Raw genomic sequence first — 27,100 nt, 5'->3', positions numbered from 1 at the left:
TTTATGACATGGGTATATTTCTGTTCGTAAATAATTATTAATTGACTCTACAAGGTTTGAATAATTGTAATTCCATACAATACTTAAATTTGGAATAGAAATTGCAATTTTATGAAATACTTGATGTTCTTGACATTTCAAGCACGAATATTGTTCTTTAATATATCCATAAACCTCCATTAGTTGTGTGAACAAGAATGTTATGTTCGTGTTGCAGTCAATAATATTACTTTCTATTTGAAAAACAGATTTTAATTAATATAGCCACGGTTCAAATATAAGCTATTATTCACGCCATTCCTACAATACTGTTGCAAAAATGATGAATAGCATAACCGCTGTAGAGCTTGGGATTCGTTTTTTCATCGGCGAAAGAGAACTAGTTATCACACTTAATAAGTCTGTAAAATCGGTAAACCTGCCATTTACCGCCATTTAGAATAACCCGCGTAGACGTATTCCGTGCATGCGCACAACGTCTAAGGATCTGCATACATACAACAAGATATTGTATACAAAAAATTTAATGCATCTTTTGTTAAAAAAAACGATGGAGCAAATTTAAGAAACACTGGAGGAAATTATTAGTGTAAAGATCACACGGGAATTTGCAGTATTAACGGAGGTATCAACGTCTGAAATTTGCAAAAAGTTAATTTTTTATTTTTTGTTTTCTTCGTAAACTAAAGTGGAGAAATTTAAAATTATTGCATAATTAGATGGAGGAAATAGAAATACATCGATTCATATATTTATTTGTCTAAATATTGTAAGTTCGCCGGTCGGGGTGGGAGAGGTTATAAATTCATTTATAAACTTTTACCAAACAACATTTTGTCACTTTGTGTTTAAACCTACCGATTTTTTACCGTTGATTCTACCATTGTCTTTAAATATTAATATTTAACCCCTTCCGTACCAGAATTAAATTTTATAAAACGTCATTTATCATCCAGCGGTACTTTTAAGTCCCACTTAAATTCTAATAATCACGTTAGCTTTGATTAGCTGAACGTATGTATATTTTGCAACACTTTTAAGTACCGCTGGTAGACAAAGGGTTAAACACACTGATTCTATCGACATTTGGTCGGCATGGTTGGCAGCGCTGAAAAGGCCTCATGTTCGCGACATAACCTCAAAAAATAATTCACGTCAATCGATTAAAAATATTCAAATAAAACTAATAATAACAATTAATTAAAAAAATGGGTATAATTAAAATGGAAGATATCATTGAAACTCAGCCAAAGGATAACGAAGAAATCAAAAAACCTCAAAAGTAAGTTTGAAATTTACCTTTTTAAAAACATACTTTAATCAAATTTCTTTAGGAAAAAGTATCCTATAAAAGAAGACATTCCAAAAGGTAAACCAAAATCTGGTCGAGTTTGGAAATCACAAAAACAACGATTCTCTTCAATAATAAAATCTAAAGGTTTAAAGAATCCAATGGAGAAAAAAGAAACATTAAGAAAAGAGTTATTAAGGGTAAAAGAGGCTTCGAGAGCTATTAAAGCGGCGAAAGAAGAGGAAAAGGAGAAGAAAAAGGAGCGACGACGTGAAAATTTAAAGCGACAAGAAGAGAATAGGAAAAAATCCGAAATAGTGCAGGTTATTAAAAATACAGCAAAATTGAAGAGGATGAAAAAGAAACAATTAAGACATATTGAAAAAAGGGACACTAATTAATCTAAATATATATCTTTTAATTAATTTTTTTTACATTCTAAAAACACCAAAAGTTGTTTTCTTCTTTTCACTATTTAAAGCAGCTGCTAAACTTAATCCAAGTACTTTACGAGTATCTTTTGGATCAATAATTCCATCATCCCATATCCTAAAAATCAAATGTAAAAAGAGAAATTAATATTTTAGCTTTATTTTACCTTGCACTACTAAAATAAGCAGAACTTTCATTATCGAATTGCTCAATAATTGGTTTTTCAAAATCCTCAATATCTTTTTTACTCCAATTCTTTCCTTTAGTTTTAACAGCAACTTGTGATAAAACACCCGCAGCTTGTTGTCCACCCATAACAGAAATCCTCGCATTCGGCCACATATACAAAAATCTTGGTGAATAAGATCTGCCACACATTCCGTAATTTCCGGCTCCGTAAGAGCCTCCAATAATCAAAGTGATTTTAGGAACTTTAGCGCAAGCTACGGCTGTAACTAGTTTAGCGCCGTGTTTAGCAATACCGCCGGTTTCGGCTTGTTTACCGACCATAAATCCAGTTATGTTTTGAAGAAAAATTAATGGGATGTTCCTTTGAGTGCATAATTGTACAAAATGAGCCCCTTTTACAGCACTTTCAGCAAATAAAACCCCGTTATTTCCAATAACCCCAACCGTTTTTCCATAAAGCTTTGTAAAACCACAAATTAAAGTCGCCCCGAATTTTTTTTTAAACTCGTCAAATTTTGATCCATCAAAAATTCTTGCAATCACCTCTCTAACATCGAAAGATTTCGTTAGATCTTGATCGATAATTCCATAAAGTTCTTCAGGGTTATATAGAGGAGTTTCAAATGGGGTGTTAAATAATTCATTCGGTTGCTTATTGATGTTTTTAATGATTTGTCTTGCGATATGAATCGCGTGTTCGTCGTTTAATGCGTAATGATCTGTTACGCCGGATACGGAACAGTGCATATCGGCTCCTCCTAATTCTTCAGCGGAAACTTCTTCACCAGTTGCTGCTTTTACTAATGGTGGACCTGCTAAGAAAATCGTTCCTTGTTGTTTTACTATTACTGATTCATCTGCCATTGCTGGAACATATGCACCACCAGCTGTACATGAACCCAAAACTACAGCAATCTAAAGGAAAATAAATTATTATTGTAAACAAAATTTTAATTAAATTAATATTTGGCAGTGTTGGAAAATTGTTCACAAAAACTGACCCGGACCAATAACCTTAAAACCGTATTGTTTGGGTAGAAATGGCCTGGTGGCAACACTGATACTTGGGATGGGATAAGGTGCTTTATGAAGAAACAATGAACATCAACTTGATTCTCAGTAAGATCTGGAGAGATTGAGAAAATCCTTTCAGGTCTCAAAGGATGAAAATGAAGCTTACCTCCATCGGGATAAGCGAACTACACAATCTGCGGATTGAGAAGAAAATATGTTACTAAAGTATACTAAGAAAATGAGAATAGAGATCATGGGGGCTGAATAAGATGAGATGGCCTAAAGTTAGCTACTGTGACATAGATGGCTTCATGGCTAATAAGTATACTATTCTGGATCAATCCATGGAAAGCATGAACATGGAGTAGGATAAATCGCTAATAAAGATGCTGAAGGCATGTTACTAACTTTGACCCTGGAATAAGAGAATTATACTGCTGCAAATGAATATTTACCAGTAAATACCAATATATTCCAGGTGTTTCCTAAAGATCTTAAAGAAGTTAGAAAATGCCATATGGTCGTAACTTCAATGAAAGAGAAACCCGAACCAGTACCTCCATGTGATAGGAAGCGGGCAATGTTCTTAAATAGAAGACTAACACAGGCAAGGACCGAAAGGTTTCCTCGAATAACCAACAGCTTCGAGTTGAAGAACTACTGGAGTTAGGGCACCTTTTTGTCCTTGGGCCGAGGAAAAGTTAAAGTTTGTAAGGTTAGTCTGCGAAACTCTTGCAATATAATGGAATGCGAGAATGCTTTATCAAACCGGGATAAAAGTTCGTAATGTCATTAAAGAAATGGATATCACGACTATCAGAAGTTATTCTTACACTAGCTGAATTAAATTTGCCATTTAGAGGAAAATTTGATGTACTCTTTGAAAAAGATAACAGAGTGTTTTTTCGTCTAAAGAGACACAGGTTCATTATCTTACTAAAGACATACAAAATGAATTAGTAGTTTTTTTGGCAGAAATGACTAAAAAGAAAATTATAAAAATGGCAAAAAAGCGAATTTTTTCTGTAATCATGGAAACAAGTCCCGATATCAACCACAAAGAACAACTTACATTAATAATTCGATTTGTTAACACCGAGTCAAAGAATACGTATTTGGTGGAAGAAAATGTTCTTCCAATTGATTGTATTGAAGTAACTGACTATTGCGATCAGGACCGTTAGATTTTTGTCCCGTCACATTTTCTTATTGTAGAAGACACGTCTTTGCTCGGTTCTCATGGAAATAATACTAAAGTAGAAGCAAGCAGTTAAATTATCAGTTCATATGCATTACAATAATTTGGTATAACTGTACTTTTAGATTCACAGAGTAAATTTTGTACTACAAAGCCCAAAGTGCACGGTTTGTGCAGCAGTTGAAACAATTGAACAGGTTACAAATAATCTAAAAAAAATTAAGAAGTGACGAAGAGTATCAAAAATTGTTGGATGTAGCGTCTGAGTCTGAACTAGCAAATTCAGTAAACGTACAACCAAACTTTACAGAAATCAGATTAATACGTCGAAATGCTACAAAGTAGCATGTACTACTCTATTTGCTAGATGCTACAGTATTAAACATGGCGAAAGTTCCTCAAAAAGTTGTACAGCGGATTTGTTTAGGACTAGATATTCAAGATCGCCAGCTGATAAATAGTAAAATTCACTACAAAATTTCAAAAAGCTTTGAGAAGCGATGTAGAACTGCTATCTCCACCATGAAAACTCAATTGTATCGAAGACAGCTGATATTTCTCGACAAAACGGCTTCACAATGATGAGAAAATCAAGAATATCATTAAGATCTTTATCATTAAATAATGGGTTACTTACTGTCGCGTTTTGCTGTCGTCCTCACAACAAAAATATGGTATATCTAACAGTACTCAAAATACTGAATACTCGAATACTGATACCTGAGTCACGAGGTATTCACCTATAGAAAACAAATGAGTAAACGTTGGTGAGACGTGAATTAACACGTTGTTGCACTTTTGAAGTGCGTACTACTCTTTGAAAGTATTTACTTCCTCCTAGTAGTATTTACTTTAAATAGCTCGTACTACATATGTAAGTAAATTCTACCGGAACTAATGGCGTACTACATCCGAAAGTATTTGCTATACAGTAAATTCTTTTTCCTCAAACATTAGTATGTACTACTTTTTTATTTAACCCCCCCATAGCGATTCATTCAATAGAGGACCGTTTTCCTTATTTAATAGTACATTCGGATCTTTGCACAATCATGCCGACCTAAGAAATTGGGAAAAAGAGGACGACATAAAGCAAAGTATGAATTTAGAGATTACTCTTACACATAACAATAGAAAAAACATCGACGGCATTCAGCTGGCGGAACAGTTGACTTTCATTTCAAAACTTTTAAACCCAGGTGATACATCTTATGAAGTTTTGAAATATATTTTAAACAACAACTTAATTGTTGTATATCCAATCTTTAATTATATCGCTTTGAAAATCCTATAAACAATTCCTGTTAGTGTGGCCAGTGGAGAAAGAAGTTTCTCTCGTTTAAAATTAATTAAAACGTATCTTTGGTCAACAATGACATAAAATCGGTTGTCAGGCCGGCTGTGGTGAATGCACCAGTATATGTAGGCGACGGTGCTATTTCTTTACGTCCCTGGTGGAGGATGGGTCCATCGGCAGCGTCGACGTGGGTTCGGTCAGGAAAGGTCCATCGTGCCAACAAGCTACACTGTTCGTAGGATCCGTTTCCGTCAATCCCAACAAGACAGAGGTGGTTCTTTTTACACGCATGCGTAACATAGGCAATCCTAGACTGCCAATGCTCGCTAAACCTCCACTTGAACTGTCTACAGAGGTTAAGTACATGGGCTTAGTAATAGATAGTAAGTTAACGGGGAAATCCCACCTAGAAAATAAGGTAAATAAAGCTTGCGCCGCTTTCGGCCAGTGCCGAAGGGCTGTCGGTGGACTTGGGGTTTGTCCGCTAAGATAGCCCTGCTAACCCGGCCAATGCTAACCTATGGTGCGGTGGACTAGAACTTCCAAGTCTACCTCCAGCACCGCACTTAATAGAATACAGAGACTCGCGTGTCTGCTCCACTTAACCTATATGTTCAAGAGGTGGCGTTGACAACCATGATAAGACTACAATCAGTTGGAATTATGAAGGATGCGGACGCGAGCAGCTGTTCGACACTTTGGAGGGGAGCAGTGTTAGACACACCCCTACTTGAATCCAAGACGGACTGCATGCCAACAAAACCTGTATTTTCAAAGAATTACCTCACCTACATCAGTCCCACAGCAGTAAATACACACAAAATCTCCAAGATCTACACTGATGGTTCACGAACAGGGAATGTCTTTTCTCTGGACACACCTGCTATTATACAGATGATAAATATGTTCTATCCAGTTGTTGGGAATAGTAACTGTAATGATTGGTTTCAACATTTAGTTCCTAAAGTATCATGACACTAATAGTTACTCGATACTCTGAAAGCCGTGAACACTAAATACTCTAGATGTAAGTTGTTGCTTCTAGTTCTGAGTTGTTAGGTACAGTATCAATAGTAATTGGTTCCAGTAGCCAGAAGTTAGACGCACTTTCCCTAATGCTGAGAACTAGAATATAGTGATTGATTCCAATTTTTAGTGGATGTTTCCAGTATCTAATGGACGATTCAAGTATTCTGTAGATGATTTTAATGTCCTATGAATGATTTCAGTTTCCACAGTGAGTTCAACTCCATCTCCGAAACGAGCGAAATATCGAGGGAGTGGTTGGTGTCAAAATTTGTCTTTTTACCTAAGAAGCTTATGATCCACTTACTAAAAGTATTCCTGAACATTATTCATAGAATACATAAAAAGTGTGAAGATGTCTGAGATCAGTACTGTTTGCTACACAAGAGCTGTTTCAGAAGTGCAGAGACGTCAATCACGATGTGTATGCTTGTTTTGTCGACTACAGAAATGCTTTCAACTGACTTTAACATTATAAACTAGTGAAAATACTAAGCTATATTGGGATTGACGGAAATAGAAAGATCTGAACATAATGTTGCGACTACATTGGGATCAGACAGCACGCATAACCATTGAAGAAGACTAATGAGATGCCATAAATATCTCGCAAATAGTAAGGATGTCAATAAAGGAATATTTGTAACTTGGAAAAAACTGAATAACTTTCGGTACCCTGACGATACAGTTATTATGGCAAACAGTCTCTTAGGATTGCAGCAAAAATTTCAGTGAGAGGTGTAGTCTGAATATAAATGTCGATTCGCTATAAGATAGAGACTTGTCAAAATTGCGTCAGTTTTTTACGCCCTTCAAAAAGCAACTACCAAAAAATCCTGTTGTTGCGTATCTATGATGGTAGATTTCAGTTTATTACACCAGTATGAAGTTGTTACGTATAGTAACTACAATGATTGGTTTTAGCATCCAGTCCTAAATTTATTATAATACTAATAGTTACTAGATACTCTAAAAGCTATGAATACTAAATACACTAGATATTAGTTGTTGATTCTAGTATTTAGGTGTTGGGTGTTGGAATTTCAGTGTCCACAGTAGATCGAGAATCTAGTGGTTGATTCCAACCCACCCTTTGTTGGATGCAGTATCTGTAATGATTGATTCCATTATCCAGTGCATCATTTCAGTATCCACTTGTTGGAAACAGTAACTATAGTGAGTTTTCAGCTTCTAGTCCCAAAAGTATCATGATACTAATAGTTACTAGATACTATAAATATTAATTAAACTAGATTTTAGTTGTTGATTCTAATAATTAGTTGTTGGGTGCAGTATCAATAGTAATTGATTCCAGTATCCAGAAGGTAGACACTATTTCTATAATGCTGAGAAGCAAAACTTACTTAATTAATTTCCACAGTGAATAGATCTAGGATCTATCCTGTTGTTGGGTGCAGTATTTGTAATTGCTTCTAGCACCTAGTGCATCATTTCAGTATCCACTTGTTGAGAATAGCAACTATAATGATTGGTTTTAGAATCCAGTCCCAAAAGTATCATACTTTGAATGTCATGAATACTAAATATGGATAGATGTAAGTTGTTGATTCTAGTATTTCATTGTTGGGTGAAGTATCAATAGTGATTAGTTCCAGCATCCAGAAGATAGACGCAGTTTCCATAATGCTGAGAACCAGAATATAGTGATTGATTCTAATTTTTAATGGATGACTCCAGTATCTTATTGCTCGTATATCCGCCACACTATACCACATGACAGGGAAGGCAATTTGAGTTCCAACTTTTTAGGCAATTTAATAACGTTTTACAGAACTCTCAAAACAGCCACTACTGCCCGCGGAGCTGGTAACAAATGAAATAACGATCTTCCCATTATTCTTTTAGGACTTCGTTGCTCTCTAAAAGAAGATCTTTGTTGTTCTTCTTTAGAGCTATTGTATGGCCAGACGCTTAAGCTACGCGGTGAATTTTTTGTGGATTCCCATTAATCGGCAGAAATTGAACCACTTCTTTCTAGTTCATTATAAAGACCTTATAAAGTTATCAAAAAATTTGCAAAAACCTTTATAATCCTCAAATACCAAGAAAAAACGTTACCTGGGCTTAGTTTAAGTCTAATTTTTCAATTAGCACATTGTAAAAGATCTATAATAGTAAATAATAAAACTTATTATTATGTAATAAATGGTAACATTGCCAAGACAATTTATTCAGTTGAGAGATGAAGATTTCATTGCTTGATTTTTAGAAGTGAAGTTTAAAAAGGTTTGAGAATTTAACTTGCCTGTGGAATTCCTTCTGATGATAAATTAGCTTGATTAAAAAAGATTCTCCCAAAATGATTCTTATCAGGAAACACTTCCGATTGATGTGGTAAATTAGCCCCACCGCTATCAACCAAATAAATGCAAGGTAAATTGTTTTCTTGGGCAATTTCTTGTGCTCTGAGATGTTTTTTAACAGTCATAGGATAATAAGTTCCTCCTTTTACGGTGGCATCATTAGCAACAATAATACATTCGTTACTAAAATAATAAAATTTAAAACACAAGTAAGTTTGGTTGCATAACCACAAAAAAATTTTACCCATGAATTTTACCAATTCCAGTTATAACACCAGCCGAATTAATAACATCATCATACATATTAAATCCAGCGAAAGTACTGAGTTCCAAAAAAGCTGAATTTTTATCTAATAATAAATCAATTCGGTCCCTAACCAATAACTTTCCTTTCGAAGTGTGTCTTTTTATAGCTTTATCTCCACCACCTTGTAAAATATCTTGCGTTCTTTTCCTTAAATTTTCTACTAAATCGTTCATTTGAGAATAATTCTCCTAAAACATAGAAATTTTAAAAAATTTAAATTTTTAATTCTCACATCTAAAAATAGAGGGGGCTAAAAACGTTTAGAAAACGTGGACGAACTAAAAGATAAACATTTTATAGCAAATTAAAACTTACTTTGTATCTTTTTGAATTTTGATCGCATTTCGTTTGTATTACATTCGAGCTTTCGATGTGGAGGAAACGTGTAAAAGCTCGGTAATTTCTTAAAACCTTTTTCGACAACATTTTTATCCCACGAAAGTGACCACTACGACGACCTTGTTCTGAAACAGAAATAATAAAGCTGTTGCGTTAAAGAGTTTCGAGTTATTACTAGTTTAACCTTTGAACAGTTTTTAAATAAGCTTTACTTAACGTAACACATAAGGAAGTTATAATTTTTATTTTTTAGATTAAGAGGTGCGATAATAACGTTTTTGTTGATTGTGACGTCATTTGTTTAAGATTTAATTTTAATATTAATTGTGATTAATAAATTAGTTAATTAATTAATTTAATTAATTTGTTGAGATGTTTTAAAATTATTGTTAAAATTTAATTAATAAATAAAGTATTAAATAAAAATAATTTTTGAATTAGGCTAACTTCACTCGTTTATTTGTTCTCAGCGCCATCAATGACGTTTCGTTACTTTCTCGAACTAGCGAATTGATTCCGAGTGTGTTAGATTTCGACGAATTTTCTTAAATTTCTTCTTGAAAATGTTGAATCCAAGTTCGCTTTTAGTAAGGAGGGCGATTAATAGCTTCGTGAGGCACGGGAGTCACGGTGGGCAACCCGGAGAGGTTTGTTTTAATAATTTTTTTTGCGTTTATTACATAACTAAAAGTTAGGTTAGGATTATCGTTATCGGTCATAAAAAATTATAGATGATAAGTTTTAAATGAGTCGATTAATTATAACGTTTTCTCTTTGCAGAATTTACCATTTTCGTTGACCAACCGTTTTAGATTAACAGCTTGGTTCATTGTTTTCTTCGGATCGGGTTTGGCCGCACCTTTCATCGTCTTAAGACATCAACTTCTTAAGAAATAAATTTAATCAATTAAAAAAGGATGTTTGTAAAGCATTATTAGTACTTTTATGTATTTTAGAATGTAATAAATAAGTAAAAAGAATTTGTTAATTATTAATAAAACAGATTCCTTTTATTGAAGCGCCATCTATCGAGGTATTTTTGAGATGGTGTTATTTTTCAAAAATGTTGAGATAAAATTATCATATCTTCATAAATATCAATAATAAGCGTTTAATTTCCTTTGATATTACGAGTTTAAACAATATGTTATTAAAACGAAATGACTAAAGCAACAATAATTGGCGATAACGGTGAATGTTGCATTTTTGAAGTTTCAAAAGCACATTTCTATTGAGTAATAAATACCAAACGGTGTTTCAATTAGTTGAAACATGCGTAGTAGTTGGAAAAATAATCGTTTTTTAATTTAAATTGTTTACAAACCGCAACTTTTTGTTACTTGGCGTACAATTTTATGTGCAGCTGCTCAATATTTGTTCATTTGAGTGCACGATGGCGAGCCAAACGCACGGAATCCAACAGTTACTCGTAGCTGAAAAACGGGCCGCTGAAAAAGTCGCCGAAGCACGAAAAAGTAAGTCACAAAAAAGATTTCCCCTAAAAATAAACTTTTCGTTGAAGCTTTTTTGATATTTTTCAATTGTCATAACTCAAAAATTAAAAAAAAAAAACACAGTGACACTTCTATTTTTAATTTCATCGACTCCAAACCAAGATTCGAGACATTAACAGTTTATTTTTAAACATTTTCAAATCGATTTGATCAAAAATTTATTTAAAAATTTCTTGTAATCCCTTTTAAATTGTCCTAAAAATGATTTGAATAGGAAATTAAGAACGTCCTCTTCAATTTAAACGTCCGGCGTTTAATGGTAATTGCTATTCCACACATGGAAAACATTGTTGTTATATAAGATCGTAAAAACATAGCAATTAATTGCTTTCTGGACAATAATAGTTGTTACACAGCCTTATTTAATCGTATTTAATTTAATTTTTCTTTAGGAAAAGCCAAAAGAATTAAACAGGCTCGCGAAGAAGCTCAAATTGAAATTGAAAAGTACAGGAAAGAACGTGAAAAACAATTTTTGGAATATGAAGCGAAAAAATTGGGTTCTAAGGATGATATAGCAGCGAAAATCGATAAAAATACCGAAAGTGTTATGGAACAAATGGCTCAAGATGTTGAGCAAAACAAAGACCAAGTAAATCTTTTATGATAAATTTATTTTGTTGTGAACTTATTAGCGTTTTATTTTAGATTGTCAGTGATTTATTGGAACTCGTTTACGATATAAAACCAAAGGTGCATCCGAATTACTTCGTTATGAATCCCACTGCGTTAAGAGACGTTTCAAAGAGTCAGATTAAAATCGAAAATAATTAATTTCGCTGTTACTTTTTTTCTATATGGTTGAGGAATTTTAATAATCTTATATTTTGGAAACTTTATATACTTTATATGCATTGTTATTAATAAATTGAAGCTATATTTCAAATTTAAATCCAATTCATATTTGAATTCGGTGTCGCTATCTATTATTAAATAGCGACACTAATAATCATAACCTTGAGGTGCTTTATAAGAATATATTTACTAATATTTATAAGAATATTGATATATTAATTAATTAAATTATCGCATAAAATGTTTATATTGAAAGTTTTGGTGAAATCAGATTTTAAATATAAAAATTAGTTTAACCTTACTTTTATTATTACCGTTGAATCTTGTTATTATTAAAGTTCTTCTTTAATTTGCGTTGTTTAAGCCGATTTTAATTATTTAAGCAAAGATGATTGTTGATAAATAGTTTCTTTAAAGAAAAATTACAAATATTCATTGTTGTAAATAAATTTAGTTTTAAAAATACTTTAATAGATGGCGCATTCGAAGAATAAATTTAAAACTTCAAAAATCGTTTTTTAATAATAATCCCCAATTATATATTCTTAATATTTAAATAAAGCTTTTTTTATTTGATGTATAGCCCACTAATTAAAATTATATTTAATGAACTATTAATTAACATTGCCCATAAATTTAATAGTTTTGACAACTGATTAATAGGTGGCACTTAATTTATTTAAATTAATAATTTTGAAAATTAATTATTAAGTTATTGATTTTTATAATATTATAATGGTTTTTCTATTCCTACAATTCCTTTAATTTATTTCGGAGAAAACAATGTTTTACATTAACATTATTTTCAAGATTTATCAACTTGGAATGAGTGAGCTTTAAACATTGCAATAAAAAAAACTATTCATCCAAAGAACTGTAATAATGAACTTTTATAACCTCAAAAAGTTTAACTTCTGAATTTCAAATAGATTTAAAGAAAAAAATTTGTCCCTCACTTTCAAAATTTGACAAATTAAAAAGTACGATTTATAAACTTTTTTGTAAATACGCCGTTCAACCTGGAAATTTTAAACTTTGTATATTACAACCTCAAATAATCTTTAATAACCTTTAACAACTTTAATAAGTTTCATTTCCCAACGTCAAACCGTTTTGGAGATAAAAATTTTTTCTTAACCCTTTGTGTCTCAAGAAGTCAAAAATTTTGAATCTCTGTGACAAAATTAAAACGGTTTCAAAACACACTCAGTGGCCTTTCTCAAAGGCCTTTGAAATCAATTTTAGCAAAATATGCAATCTCCCCATTCCAGGGGATAATGGTACTTGAGAGTACCACAAGCATTGCACTTCCTTTTTCTTTTGAACTTGCGCTACATTTTCGTGGACGCAGTAAATTTGAATATTTATTTATCAGACCTGTAGCTACAGAACGACGAAAATCTGATAGAATATTGAGAACAAAAAAAATATTGAGCAAAAACTAACATTTTCGCATAACCTAAAAGTGTCAAAAAAGATGTTAATTTAAAAATTCCTGGAAGCTGTGTTTATTGAAATTAAACTTATTTTAAATTGAAGCTTAAAGCTTTCTGTTTAAATCGATATACAGTATGTCCCCGGATCGAGTTACAAAGAGGAAAAAAAAATGTATTATTGATTTTTCAAACTTATCTCAGCATAAATAATGCGTCGGATATGTTCAAACCACTAAATCGCACGAACTTTATATTCTAACTATAGAAGTTAACTAATTATTCCCATTTTTATGTAAAAATTATACTTTTCCTAAATTAAAAATTTTTCAAGTTCAATTTATGATATGTAACCATAGAAACCAATAAAATAAAATATAAGTTACAACTTATGCCAGTGAAAAATATACGGACAAATCAAATTAAAATATGGCTAATTGAATAAAATATTTTAAATGTAAACTTATGTAATAACACACTATGTAAGTAATAAATATTATTTATTTGTAAGTGAACAAATCCTCATTCAAACAAATTCCCTCCCAATTCGGCACACATTTGAAGACGAGTTCTAAATTCTTTATAAGAAGTACGAATTTCCGCCAGTGGTAGAGATTCTATCGCATTAATTATTCTTAGTTTTAATAGTTCTGCATCATCTTGTAATGGTTCACTGTAAACAATTTGTTTGAATCGTCCCCAAAAATAAAAATCCATAATTGTAAGATCAGGACTACGTGCTGGCCATCAAATAAGACCATTTCGTTCAATCCATTTTTGACGAAATTGTAAATTTAACCATTTGGCATAATGTGTAAATGGTAAGCTGGGCAACTGTCTTACTGAAAGTACAGGGTGTCCCAATTTCGATGTCCGCATAGGCTATCTCCGAAACTAAAAGAGATAGAAAAAAAGTAGCTTACATGTCATGATTTCGTTTTTCGAGAAAATGCTAATGCCGAAAACTCCGAACAGCTATCGTCTTTTGTTTTCGTCCTATCGGCAAAAACTGAAAATTATGCGAAAACGACAATCGCGAATATCTCACTTATTATCAAAGATGGAGTATTATAAATAAAACATTATATGGGCAACTTTTTACGAAGAATTCAGTGGCGTAGGTAGAATTTTTTTCCCATTTTTTATTTTCGAGATTTTTGACGTAACTTTATTTTTTTAAATGGAAACCATAGTTGGCTATGACCTAAAATAATTTGTTATTTTCTTCTGATAACAAATATATATAGTTTGTGGGGCATATTTCTTATAGTTATTGAATAATTAACAAAAATTCATTTTGTTCTATCTAAACATAATGTATGTATTTAAAAGTTAATGTTGCTATGGTGATAACCATACATACTATGATGGAACATAATGTATCAAATAATTGCCAAAGTTTGTATTTAAAAATTCGATAACAACTCTGGCATTATGAGCTGGTATGATGCACCGGCATGTTAGGTGTCAAAGTATAACAAAACTAAATAAAACTTTACAATGAACTTCGAAAATTATGAAAATGTAACATGATGGAATGCTATATGTTATCAGATAAGAATGCGACGTTAGCCGCGGAATTATATTTCACAAGGTATTCAGAAAGAAGACAACCGCACGTAAGAACCTTCAGCCGGTTAGCAGAAAATTTAATAGATTTTTGGTCCACCCCAAACCACGTGCAAAAACATACCAAAATAGCCTGCAAGAGGATGAAGTCAATGTGGTGGCTTCACTTGCGATAAATCCATCAACATCTTGCAGAGAAATTGAACAAGACGTCTGACCCAAAAACCGCTGCTTCCGAATATGAAAGAAAAATATGTATAAACCATACAAAGCGGGCCTAACTCATTATTTACGTGCAGGAGATGTCAATCTAAGATTAGAATTTTGTAGATGATATTTAGAAAAATTAAATAATCTGCTGTTTGTTCAAAATGTCATCTGGACCAATGAAGTCTCTGAGTGTTCAAAGAAGGTTGAGGTTCAATGTATGATGTGCCCTTTTAGATAATAGAATGTTGGCATATAGTATCTACCATAAAAATTTAAACTCAGGTAATACCTCAATATATCAAGGCAGCACATTGTGCCTTTGGTCGACAATTTGTCATTAAATAAGTCTCAAATGATATATTTTCAATATGGCGGAGCACCAGCACATAATGCCAGAGTTGTCAGTGAATTTTTAAATACTACTACAAACTTTGGCAATAATTGGAAACAATGGGCACGTTCAGCCGGTGTCAACTGTTAAGTTGCTATATTAGCAGTCGCGGCTGAACGATATGCTAAGTCAGCGCTGTTACGCAGCAGTTTAGTAAATATCTCAGCGTAAGTAATCTGCGCTTAGTTTGTCAGCGGTTGTGAAATTCTAGGTTAGGATTAATATTTTTTGTGTCTCCCCTTTAATTTTGAAAACTGGCAGAACTGTATAAAATGAAATGAGCCTTAAAATCAACATCATCATCCATTATCTCTTGTAATAACACAAAATTTTCAAAAATATTATTGTTGGCCATAGTTTTAGGTTATGCTGAACTGCTAATTCTCATTTGCTTGTTCAGCCGATTTCGTTCCGCTGTATTAAAGCTCATACAACTAGCTGACTGATTTAATTCAACTGTTGACACCTGCTGAACGTACCCAATGTTTTCCATCGTGGCATTGTTATCACCATAACAACATTAAGTTTTAAATACATAAATAGTTTTAGAAAGAACAAAAAAAATTGATACATTATGTTCCATCATAGTATGTATGGTTATCACCATAGCAACATTAAGTTTTATTTAGTTTTGTTATACTTTGACACCTAACATGCCGGTGCATCATACCAGCTCATAATGCCAGAGTTGTTATCGAATTTTTAAATACAAACTTTGGCAATTATTTGATACATTATGTTCCATCATAGTATGTATGGTTATCACCATAGCAACATTAACTTTTAAATACATACATTATGTTTAGATAGAACAAAATGAATTTTTGTTAATTATTCAATAACTATAAGAAATATGCCCCACAAACTATATATATTTGTTATCAGAAGAAAATAACAAATTATTTTAGGTCATAGCCAACTATGGTTTCCATTTAAAAAAATAAAGTTATGTCTCAAATCTCGAAAATAAAAGATGGGAAAAAAATTCTACCTACGCCACTGAATTCTTCGTAAAAAGTTGCCCATATAATGTTTTATTTATAATACTCCATCTTTGATAATAAGTGAGATATTCGCGATTGTCGTTTTCGCAAAATTTTCAGTTTTTGCCGATAGGGCGAAAACAAAAGACGATAGCTGTTCGGAGTTTTCGGCATTAGCATTTTCTCGAAAAACGAGATCATGACATGTAAGCTACTTTTTTTCTATCTCTTTTAGTTTCGGAGATAGCCTATGTGGACATCGAAATTGGGACACCCTGTACATTGACCGTATAAAATTTAAAGCTAATTGGATTTACATCGCTCCAATAACGACAATGCTGGGAAGAAACAATGTCATTTGTTGAAAAGCTATCTGAAAGGCAGCGTCTTCCTCATTTAGTCTCTTTATCTGCCTCTTTATGGATAATACAAACCCGTTTCCAATTATTTTGTCATCAGTTTGCGAGCTCCACATGAGATATTCTTGTGTCCGGATATTTTTGCTAGAATTTTTGTATAACTACACGAAAACATGATTCACTAGTACCATAGTACAGTACTAAATAAATTCTCTCTTTCATCGCATTTAACATCGCATGAAAAGACTTAATCTCACCAACATAAGTTGTAAGTTTTATGGTTTCTATGGTTACATATCATAAATTGAACTTCAATTTCAATTCTCAATTTAGACAAAAGTCCAATTGTTACATAAACATTGGAATAATTAGTTAACTTTTATAGTTAGAGTATAAAATTCGTGCGATCTAGTAGTTTGAACATATCCGACGCATTATTTATGCTGAGATAAGTTTGAAAAATCAGTAACAAAAATTTTTTTCCTCTTTGTAACTCGGTCCGGGGACATACTGTATAATAATTGTTGGGTTGGATTGGAAAAATATTCAGAAAAAAAATTTTGAAACAAAACCTACAGTTTCGTATAACCGTATAAAAGTGTCAAAAAAGATGATAATTTAAAAATTCCTAGAAGCCGTATTTATTGAAATTAAGGAATGAGACTTGTTCTAAATTAAAGCTCAAAGCTTTCTCTTTAAAATGATGTATAATAATTGTTGGGTTAGATTGGAAAAATATTGAGAAAAAAAAATATTTAAATAAAACTTACATTTTCGTATAACCTAAAAGTGTCAAAAAAGATGCTATTTTAAAAATTCCTGGAAGCCGTATTTATTGAAATTAAGGAATGAGACTTGTTCTAAATTAAAGCTCAAAGCTTTCTCTTTAAAATGATGTATAATAATTGTTGGGTTAGATTGGAAAAATATTGAGAAAAAAATATTTAAATAAAACTTACATTTTCGTATAACCTAAAAGTGTCAAAAAAGATGCTAATTTAAAAATTCCTGGAAGCCGTATTTATTGAAATTAAGGAATGAGACTTGTTCTAAATTAAAGCTTAAAGCTTTCTCTTTAAAATGATGTATAATAATTGTTGGGTTAGATTGGAAAAATGTTGAGAAAAAAAATATTTAAATAAAACTTACATTTTCGTATAACCTAAAAGTGTCAAACAAGATGCTAATTTAAAAATTCCTGGAAGTCCTATTTATTGAAATTAAGGAATGACACTTATTTTAAATTATAGTTTAAAGCATTCTTTTTAAAATGATGTATAATAATTGATAGGTTGGAATGGAAAATTATTAAGAAAGAAAATGTTGAAACAACACTTACATTTTCGTATAACCTAATAGTGCCAAAAAAGATGCTAATTTAAAAATTCCTGGAAGCCGTATTTATTGAAATTAAGGAATGAAACTTATTTTAAATTAAAGCTCAAAGCTTTCTCTTTAAAATGATGTTTAATAATTGTTAGGTTGGATTGGAAAAAAATTGAAAAAAAAAAATTTAAACAAAACTTTTTTGACACTTTTAGGTTATACGAAAATGTAAGTTTTGTTTCAACATTTTTTTTCTCTATATTTTTCCAATCTAACCCAACAATTATTAAACATCATTTTAAAGAGAAAGCTTTGAGCTTTAATATAAAATCAGTTTCATTCCTTAATTTCAATAAATACAGCTTCCAGGAATTTTTAAATCAGCATCTTTTTTGACATTCTTAGGTTATACGAAAATGTAAGGTTTATTTCAACATTTTTTTTCTGTATATTTTTCCAATTCAACCCAACAATTATTATACATCATTTTAAAGAGAAAGCTTTGAGCTTTAATTTAAAATAAGTTTCATTCCTTAATTTCAATAAATACGGCTTCCAGGAATTTTTAAATTAGCATCGTTTTTGACAGTCTTAGGTTATACAAAAATGTACGTTTTATTTCAACATTTTTTTTTAAAATATTTTTCTAATCAAACCCATCAATTATTATACACCATTTTAAAAAGAAAGCTTTAAGCTTTAATTTAAAATAAGCCTCAGCCCTTAATTTCAATAAATACGGCGTCCAGGAATTTTTAAATTAACATTTCTTTTGACACTCTTAGGTTATACGGAAATGTAAGTTTTATTTCAACATTTTTTTTCTTAACATTTTTCCAATCCAACACAACAATTATTAGACATCATTTTAAAGAGAAAGCTTTGAGCTTTAATTTAAAATAAGTTTCATTCCTTAATTTCAATAAATACGGCTTCCAGGAATTTTTAAATTAGCATCTTTTTTGACACTTTTAGGTTATACGAAAATGTAAGTGTTGTTTCAACATTTTTTTTCTTAATATTTTTCCAATCCAACCCATCAATTATTATATATCATTTTAAAAAGAAAGCTTTAAGCTTTAATTTAAAATAAGTCTCATTCCTTAATTTCAATAAATACGGCGTCCAGGAATTTTTAAATTAACATTTCTTTTGACACTCTTAGGTTATACGGAAATGTAAGTTTTATTTAAAAATTTTTTTTCTCTATATTTTTCCAACCCAACCCAACAATTATTATACATCATTTTAAAGAGAAAGCTTTGAGCTTTAATTTAAAATAAGTTTCATTCCTTAATTTCAATAAATACGACTTCCAGGAATTTTTAAATTAGCATCTTTATTAACACTTTTATGTTATACGAAAATTTAAGTTTTGTTTCAATATTTCTTTTCTCAATATTTTTCCAATCCAACCCAACAATTATTATACATCATTTTAAAGAGAAAGCTTTGAGCTTTAATTTAAAATAAGTTTCATTCCGTAATTTCAATAAATACGGCTTCCAGGAACTTTTAAATTGGCATCTTTTTTGACACTTTTAGGTTACATGAAAACGTAAGTTTTATTTCAACATCTTTCTTCTCAATATTTTTCTAATTCAACCCAACGATTATTATACATCAATTTAAACAGAAAGATTTAAGCTTCAATTTAAAATAAGTTTAATTTCTTAATTTCAATAAACACGGCTTCCAAGAATTTTTGAATTAGCATCTTTTTTGACACTTAGATTATGCGAAAATAGGAAATTGCATATTTTGCTAAAATTGATTCCAAAGGCCTTTGCTGATTGTATTTTGATAGCGTTTTAATTCTGTCACAAAGTTTCAAAATTTTTGACTTCTTGACGGCTAATTAAAATAAAATATAAATTGCTGGTTATAAATAAAACAAATAATTATTTTTATTTTGAGCATAATTCGTTTATTAAACTCGTTTCACAAAAATAAACTACGAAAACAAACAAAAATAAACCGAAACATAAAAAATTTCAATAAACAGAAAAAAGTCTTCGCTCCGGCTTGTTAAATACAATACAAATACATTTAAATAGGTTACAGAGTGGACTTTTTTAAAAAGAAATATTAATCATAAAAACGCACGTTAACCTTACTTATTTTTACGTAGATATGGCATTTTACAAATACAATAATGATATCAGTACGTAGTTTAGTACGTTAAAATTACCATTTTGACCAGATTGGTACTCAAAATTTACTTCTCTCAAAATATTTTTTTAATTTCTACAATTACATAATAATTTATTAACCTCAAAATAATAACTAATAAACACAAAATGATTAAAAACGCCCTGTTTTTTTTAAACTAATTAAATAACATTATTCAGATTAATTTTTAAACTTTATAATATATATATTTATATATAGATATATCTTCACTCAATTTTAAATTTAAATAGGATATGTTTTTTGTATACATTTTTTTCTATAATAATAATACATGTAATCATTATTACTTCATCTCGTTTTTTTTTAATAATATAATAAGCTATCAGTCGATCGAACGTTATTTTTTAAGGAGAAATGTTAAAAGGAACACTTCCTACGTTTGATTCGACCGTTTTTTTAAGACACAGCGTGAATGTGTTTCATCATCAAAAATACCCAAAAAACGAAAAGATAAACAAACTAGGTAAGTGCACTTTTCAATGTGTTCAATATAATATCACGTATTCAATAAAATAAAAAATTTTATTAGCGACATAACCTCAATTACAAAATTAATTTAATTTAGACAGATTTAATGTCAAATTTATATACCAACCTCAAAAAAATTAATTGGAAATCATTTTTATTTTATTGAATACTTTTTATTTCTAATTTATTATTATTAATAATAATAAATATGCTTAATATTTTTATTATTATTACCACCTTTAATATTTTTCTCTAAATTAATTTTGATTTTATTCAAAAAAAAAATAAACAAACGTGAAGTTAGCGGTGATCCTTTTTAAAAAGCTAAATTCGAATAAACACTCGTGCAATTTATTAAAAACTAATTTTTTATAATTATAATTTACGTTTTGCCTCACAAGCCCGAGAATAAGAATATCTCTCTTCTTTTTAAGTAAATATATTAAAATCTATATTGCTCTTAAGTTTACATCTTTGCTTTATCATTCAAGTTAAGACACTAAATAAGGCTTTTTATATATTACAGATTCGTTGCCTTTTTTGTTTATTAACTAATATTTGGTATCCTAGACCGTACTATTTTTTTCTTGCATCATATTTTTTTTATTTTGATTATTATTTACAAAGTTATCCCGGAAAAAAATATCGATAATAGAAAATTAAATACATTTTTTAAGAATTATTTGGAACTAAATTAGAGAAAATTATCAAACTAAACATTTAAAATTGAAAATAAATACATAAAATAATTATATGTTAAATTTGACATAATCATAATAAACGTCAAATTTCAAAAATACCAACTTAAATTTTTACCATATTTACTTACATTAAAAAATTAAATTCAACCAAATTCTTTTTTCTATTTTGACTAGATTCTTTCTTTATTTTAAAACTTATTTTTCTTGATTTTTAACCCCCAAAAGTTTAGCAGCGTCATCGGCTGTAGCTGTCAAAACTTGATCAACAATCGATCCTTGAATACCAAGTAAATTACTAATCAAATCGCCGCTTTCGTTTCCATCGGAATCCTCAGTTAGATTCGTTTTCATTAAATTTTTCATTTTAACTTCTAAACTTGGATTAACATCCTCATCGCTATTAATATTCGTGTCATTTTCACTCGAAGCACTATGTTTTTTACGATGACGTAACATGCTGTGTTTTAATGTAAATCTCCTACGGCATATGTCGCAACTGAATGGTCGTTCACCGGTGTGTGTTCTCATGTGTCTTCTTAAATCTTCGGCGGACCAAAAACGTCGCATACAAAATGCGCATATTACTTTCCGATTTGAATAATCTGGAAATTTACCGCGATTTTCTTGGTCGTCTTCGTCGTTGTTGTTTTGATTATGATGGTTCGGAGAGTTCTCTTCTTGAGGTGAAGATGCGTTGTTATCAAGAGCATTTTTCGATAGTAACAAATCAAATTCGGACGGATGTTTATCTCTTATGTGATCTAAACAATCGTTTCGTTCCGAAAAAGATCCATCACACAAATGGCACTTAAATGGTAAATCAGAAGATGACGCTATTACATCGGTACTTTTCACATTTAAATTTTGATGTTCCCATTCATGATGTTGCTTCTCATCCTCACTACTTCCAGCATCATAACCGTGACTTATTTTATCTTCATTCGATTGATGTTTGCCGTGGATGTGTTTTTTTAAATTTGAGGCTGTCGAAAATGTGCTACTCGGGCAATTATTGCACTTGTACGGACGCTCTGGTACGTTTCTAACAAGAAAGTTATTGTTGGAATTATTATTGGTGACGTCGTTAACGATGGTTGTTGCGGAATTTCCATGCTTTCTTAATAAATGGCGGTCACAATTCGATTTTGTTGTGAACAATAAGGGACAGTGACTGCATTTGAACGGTTTTTGACCGGTGTGAGTCAAAATATGACGACGCAATGAAGATGTCCATGGAAATTTTCGATTGCAATACGGACAACTTACTCTATTTGGGGCCAAAGAGTATGCTGATTTCTTTTTTACCGGGCCTTGAGTTGGATTTTCAGATTCAGATCTAAAAAAAAAATTAATAATAACAAAATTTGTCATTCAAAATACAGTGTATTAATTAATTATCGTACCCGACGTCATCATTGCAAGTATGCAACCAATATCACAGTATAGGTAGCGCAATACGCGATTTGCGTATTTGGTTGCATACTTGCGAGTTGTCGAGTCATGTTGAGAAATGACAAGGACAATGTTGATAAGGACGATTTCGGAATACCAGGAAACATCAAGGAGGATGTTAATACGTCATGAGAAGATATATCACGGATGATATTGAATAATGTTGGAGACGATTATTAAAGATACCATGATTGGTATTGATAAATGATGTGAAAGATGTTGATTTTGTTGTAGTAGACGATGTTGAGAAACACCGAAGACGATATTGAAAGATATTAAGATATGTTTCGGTCAACTTGCTTAGGAATAACCTGGAGGAACATCGGAGACAATATACGTGGATATCAGGGACAATGTTGAGATATAACAGTTGATGTTAAGATATCAAAAACGTTGAGGAACACTATAGAGAGTATTCGTGGATATCAGGAACAATGTTGAGACATCAAACATATATTAAAAAGCGATATTGGTATAATGAGAGAGATATTGAGAGAGGCGAGGAATGATATTCCGGAATACATGGGGAAGATATATCACGGATGATATTGAAAGATGTTGGAGACGATTATTAAAGATACCATGATTGATATTGATAAATAATGTGAAAGATGTTGATTTTGTTGTCGGAGACGATGTTGAGAAACACCAAAAACGATATTGAAAGATATAAGGGACGATATTAAGATATGTTTCGGACAACTTGCTTAAGAACAACCTAGAGGAACACCGGAGGAAATATTCGTGGATATCAGGAACAATGTTGAGATATAACATTTGATGTTGAGATATCAAAGGACTCCAGAGACTAATTTTGAAGCTATCATAGTAAATTAGTTGAAGACAAATGTTGAGGAACACCATAGAGAGTATTCGTGGAGATCAGGAACAATGTTGAGACATCAAACATGATATCAAAAAGCGATATTGGTATAATGAGAGATATATCAGAAATTATGCACAAAGATGAGGCATAAACGTTGACAAAGACAATATTGGAGGAAATTAAGAATGATATTGAAGAATATCGGTAATGATGATGCTAAGAGATATCAAGGACGATGTTGATAGAAAGTGGAGAAGACATTGAGAGAGGCGAGGACTGATATTCCGGAATACCAGGAAACATCAAGAACGATATTGATACGTCATGGGAACGATATATCACGGATGATATTGAAAAATGTTGGAGACGATTATTAAAGATACCTTAAAGATAAGATAAGATTAAAAAAAGAATATATCTTAAAGATAGGATATATAAGGATGTTGACAAAGACAAGCGGCAATATTGGAGAAAATTAAGAAAGATATTGAACGATATGGGTGATGATGATGCTAAGAGATGTCTCTTACGACGTTGATAGATGATAAGAATGATCGTAAGGGTGGCCAATGGCGATGTAGAAGAAGATCAAAAACGATTTTAAGAGATCGTATGCTTAGAGATATCGAGGTAGTTGAGAGATGTTGGGGATGATAATTAGAAATGTTAATAACTGATGGAAAAAACATTGAGGAAGGACAGAATAGTGTTGAGAGATGTTAATGATTATATAGAGAAATACCAAGAGTCAGAAATGATATTAGAGGAAATCAGGGATGATATTGAAAAATATCGGTGATGTTTTTAAGATATATCAAGAAAGATGTTGACCTGTGATGGGAAATACATTGAGGGAGGCCAAACATCATTGAGAGATGTTAGGGATTATAGAGAAAAGTTTAAAAAATCTTATAGATTATGTACTGAGCTGCTTGGAACGATATCAGAAGATACAAGAAATGATGTTGAGAAATATTAGGGACCATGGTTAAAACATCAAGAGGGATGTTGATATGCCACGGGGAAGATGATTTGAGGGAAGACACTAACGATATTAGTGTGTAATAAGGTTGATTTTGAAACGATGATTAAATACACTATGATTGCTATTGATAGATGATGAGGAGGATGTTGAGGAGAGCACGAGTGTGGTGAGATATATGACATGGTCTATTTTAATTCCATAGACCATAGACGAAGTTAAGGAACACCAAAGACAATATTTAAGGATATCTAGGATGATCTTTAGCGATATTAAGGAGAAGATGTTGATGAGATAACTTGAGATGCCTGAGCACGACGGTATTGAAGTATATCTAGGCGAGTTTGATGCAATGCACAATTTTGAATAACTTCAGAGAAGATATCTTAGACGATGTTAAGATATGTTTGAGACGACATGGTTAGGAATAACATTGAGGAACATCGGAGTCAATATTCACGGACATGTTTAAAAACATAAAGAGGAATGTTGATATGCCATAGGGAGATGATTTGGGGAATACACTAACGATATTAGAGTATAATAAGGTTGATTTTGAAACGATGATTAAATATATTAAGGTTGCTTATGTTAGATGATGGGGAAGATGTTGAGGGGAGCACGACTGTGTTGAGATAGATGACGTGGACGATGTTTAGCGATATCAAGTAAAAAATGTTGATGAGATAATTAGAGCTGCCTAAGACGAGATTGATAAATGATAGAGAAGTCGTTGAGAGGAACACGACGCTGTTGAGGAATGTTAGAATTGATATTTGTAGATACCTTAGCCACCAGAGATAATATTCGTGGATATCACGAACAATATTGAGACATATCAAAGTTGATGTTCAAGAAAATATTGAGAGAAATCTGAATGGCAGTGAAATGTATCAAGAATTATGCTCGAGGATGTGTATGGGGATGTCAAAGGCGATGTTAATAATTGATGGAGAAGACGACATTGTTGAAGTATATCTTAGCGACTTTGATGCAATATATGATTTTGAACAACATCAGAGAAGATATTCGAAGATATTTTACAATTAGACGATGTTGAGAGATGTTGAAGACGACTTGCTTAGGAATAACATTGAAGAACACCAGAATCATTAGTCAAGGATATCAGGGACAATATTTAGACATATCAAAGATGATGCTGATAGATGATAAGGAAAATATTAAGAGAAATCTGAATGACAGTGAGATGTGTCACAGATTATCCGATTATCTCGAGGATGCTTATAAGGATGTCAATAATTGATGGAGAAGACGCTGAGAAGAACACGATAGTTTTGAACAACATCAGAGAAAATATTCGAAGATATCTTAGACTTAGTATTTGATATGGCTTGATTAGGAATAACATTGAGGAACGCCAAAACCAGTATGCAAGGATTAGAACACTTCGTACATTGTATTTTTGCAGTATACAATTTCTTGGGATTCAAAAATTAGAGTCTTAATTGCACGGATTCAGAATTGATGGCGGAAATGATGACACACCGTTTCAATATTCAGAAACTGTTAGATACTTAAGGATTTAAATTCATTTGTAAAAACTTTGTATTTAACTTATATTGAATCACAACTTAATTATAGAGTGATGCAACATAAATATGCATTTATTGTCAAAGAAATTATCCACCAAGTACTTAGATCGCGAGAAATCGATTACGATAAAATTTCACGATCAACAAAGATCAACAGCTTTAGCAGAGAGAGAGAGTTACAGATAATAAAGGAAATGGAAAAGTACAAAGTAGAAGTACTGGGACTAGCAGAAATCAAGTTGATTGAAGACGAGAAAAAGAAATATCCAAGAAGTGAGGTTATAGCTCAAGCAGAAGAACAACCACAAAGTAGTAAGGCATAAATGGCATATGAAGAAAAAGAACAACCGATAATACAATGCTACAAACCCAAATTTATCCGCATCAAAGTTGACTACTGAGGTTCAAGAAAAATAAGAGAAGTCTTGCAGTCCAATGCGTACTTGCTAGCATAATTTCCTTGGTCAAATCGTTTATGAACAGAAGAAATCAACTAAATCTAAATTTACCATTTTTGACTCTAACGGGAGATTTAAAAAGTGATATGGATGTTATAGATGGTTGCGGTAGCTTGCTGGTTTATGCAATGAAATTGAAAATTTAGTGTAAAAATTTATTACTAGTAGTAGGATATTTAATTCAACTGCTTCTAATTAACTGTTGTGTAAAGTTGTCCTCATTTGCAAGAAGGGAGGTAGAAATGATATCACCACCACCTCATAGCTGTTATTGCCATTACTTGCAAAATCTATAGCTCAAAGAGAATGACAACCACAACGCAGTAAGGTATAAATTGCATATGAGGAAGAAAAAGAAGAACAGCCAATAATGCGTCAAACCCAAAGTTATCCGCATCAAAGCTGACTACTGAGGTTCAAAGAAAATAAGGGAAGTCTTGCAGTGATGAAATTGCCCAAAGCGTATTTGC

At 31.5% G+C, this 27,100-nt stretch overlaps 5 protein-coding genes across 5 annotated transcripts in view; 3 read left to right on the top strand and 2 right to left on the bottom strand.

The window, feature by feature from the left end:
* The first annotated feature begins 1,096 nt into the window (after window positions 1–1,096).
* LOC111417722 (coiled-coil domain-containing protein 86) lies at window positions 1,097–1,716 on the top strand. Its single transcript, XM_023050085.2, has 2 exons — window positions 1,097–1,282; window positions 1,335–1,716. The coding sequence occupies exons 1-2, from the start codon at window positions 1,209–1,211 to the stop codon at window positions 1,690–1,692; spliced, it is 432 nt and encodes a 143-aa protein (XP_022905853.2). The 5' UTR covers window positions 1,097–1,208; the 3' UTR covers window positions 1,693–1,716.
* Window positions 1,689–9,706, bottom strand: LOC111417719 (methylcrotonyl-CoA carboxylase subunit 2). The gene is made up of 6 exons (XM_023050082.2): window positions 9,602–9,706; window positions 9,394–9,542; window positions 9,016–9,266; window positions 8,714–8,954; window positions 1,890–2,827; window positions 1,689–1,840 (listed from the first exon to the last, which is right to left on the bottom strand). Exons 2-6 carry the CDS (start codon window positions 9,502–9,504, stop codon window positions 1,723–1,725), a joined length of 1,659 nt encoding a protein of 552 aa, XP_022905850.2. The 5' UTR covers window positions 9,505–9,542; window positions 9,602–9,706; the 3' UTR covers window positions 1,689–1,722.
* A 181-nt stretch (window positions 9,707–9,887) lies between these two features.
* LOC111417724 (cytochrome c oxidase subunit 7C, mitochondrial-like) lies at window positions 9,888–10,397 on the top strand. The gene is made up of 2 exons (XM_023050088.2): window positions 9,888–10,064; window positions 10,198–10,397. Exons 1-2 carry the CDS (start codon window positions 9,981–9,983, stop codon window positions 10,312–10,314), a joined length of 201 nt encoding a protein of 66 aa, XP_022905856.1. The 5' UTR covers window positions 9,888–9,980; the 3' UTR covers window positions 10,315–10,397.
* Window positions 10,398–10,613: 216 nt separating this feature from the next.
* Window positions 10,614–11,823, top strand: LOC111417723 (V-type proton ATPase subunit G-like). The gene is made up of 3 exons (XM_023050086.2): window positions 10,614–10,892; window positions 11,324–11,523; window positions 11,580–11,823. The coding sequence occupies exons 1-3, from the start codon at window positions 10,811–10,813 to the stop codon at window positions 11,703–11,705; spliced, it is 408 nt and encodes a 135-aa protein (XP_022905854.1). The 5' UTR covers window positions 10,614–10,810; the 3' UTR covers window positions 11,706–11,823.
* A 9,658-nt stretch (window positions 11,824–21,481) lies between these two features.
* LOC111417725 (zinc finger protein pebbled) overlaps window positions 21,482–27,100 on the bottom strand; it is a 28,260-nt gene continuing 22,641 nt past the window's right edge. The window contains exon 4 of the mRNA XM_023050089.2: window positions 21,482–22,695. Coding sequence (XP_022905857.2) covers window positions 21,555–22,695 — 1,141 coding nt within the window. The 3' untranslated portion in view covers window positions 21,482–21,554. The remainder of the gene's footprint in view (window positions 22,696–27,100) is intronic.

Source organism: Onthophagus taurus, chromosome 7 (genome assembly GCF_036711975.1).
Source record: "Onthophagus taurus isolate NC chromosome 7, IU_Otau_3.0, whole genome shotgun sequence".
In the NCBI taxonomy this organism is placed as follows: domain Eukaryota; kingdom Metazoa; phylum Arthropoda; class Insecta; order Coleoptera; family Scarabaeidae; genus Onthophagus; species Onthophagus taurus.
The sequence above is the reverse complement of the archived record's forward strand: the minus strand, read 5'-3'. Positions and strand labels throughout refer to the sequence as shown.

What these genes read in the sequence shown, in the direction of transcription:
- LOC111417722 (XM_023050085.2), top strand. Translation starts at nt 1,209, where the DNA reads ATGGGTATAATTAAAATGGAAGATATCATTGAAACTCAGCCAAAGGAT. An exon ending in GAAATCAAAAAACCTCAAAA is followed by an intron (nt 1,283 to 1,334) that starts GTAAGTTTGAAA and finishes AAATTTCTTTAG; the next exon opens with GAAAAAGTATCCTATAAAAG.
- LOC111417719 (XM_023050082.2), bottom strand. Translation starts at nt 9,504, where the DNA reads ATGTTGTCGAAAAAGGTTTTAAGAAATTACCGAGCTTTTACACGTTTC. An exon ending in AAAATTCAAAAAGATACAAA is followed by an intron (nt 9,267 to 9,393) that starts GTAAGTTTTAAT and finishes TCTATGTTTTAG; the next exon opens with GAGAATTATTCTCAAATGAA. An exon ending in CATCAGAAGGAATTCCACAG is followed by an intron (nt 2,828 to 8,713) that starts GCAAGTTAAATT and finishes ATTTTCCTTTAG; the next exon opens with ATTGCTGTAGTTTTGGGTTC.
- LOC111417724 (XM_023050088.2), top strand. Translation starts at nt 9,981, where the DNA reads ATGTTGAATCCAAGTTCGCTTTTAGTAAGGAGGGCGATTAATAGCTTC. An exon ending in ACGGTGGGCAACCCGGAGAG is followed by an intron (nt 10,065 to 10,197) that starts GTTTGTTTTAAT and finishes TTCTCTTTGCAG; the next exon opens with AATTTACCATTTTCGTTGAC.
- LOC111417723 (XM_023050086.2), top strand. Translation starts at nt 10,811, where the DNA reads ATGGCGAGCCAAACGCACGGAATCCAACAGTTACTCGTAGCTGAAAAA. An exon ending in AGTCGCCGAAGCACGAAAAA is followed by an intron (nt 10,893 to 11,323) that starts GTAAGTCACAAA and finishes ATTTTTCTTTAG; the next exon opens with GAAAAGCCAAAAGAATTAAA. An exon ending in TTGAGCAAAACAAAGACCAA is followed by an intron (nt 11,524 to 11,579) that starts GTAAATCTTTTA and finishes GTTTTATTTTAG; the next exon opens with ATTGTCAGTGATTTATTGGA.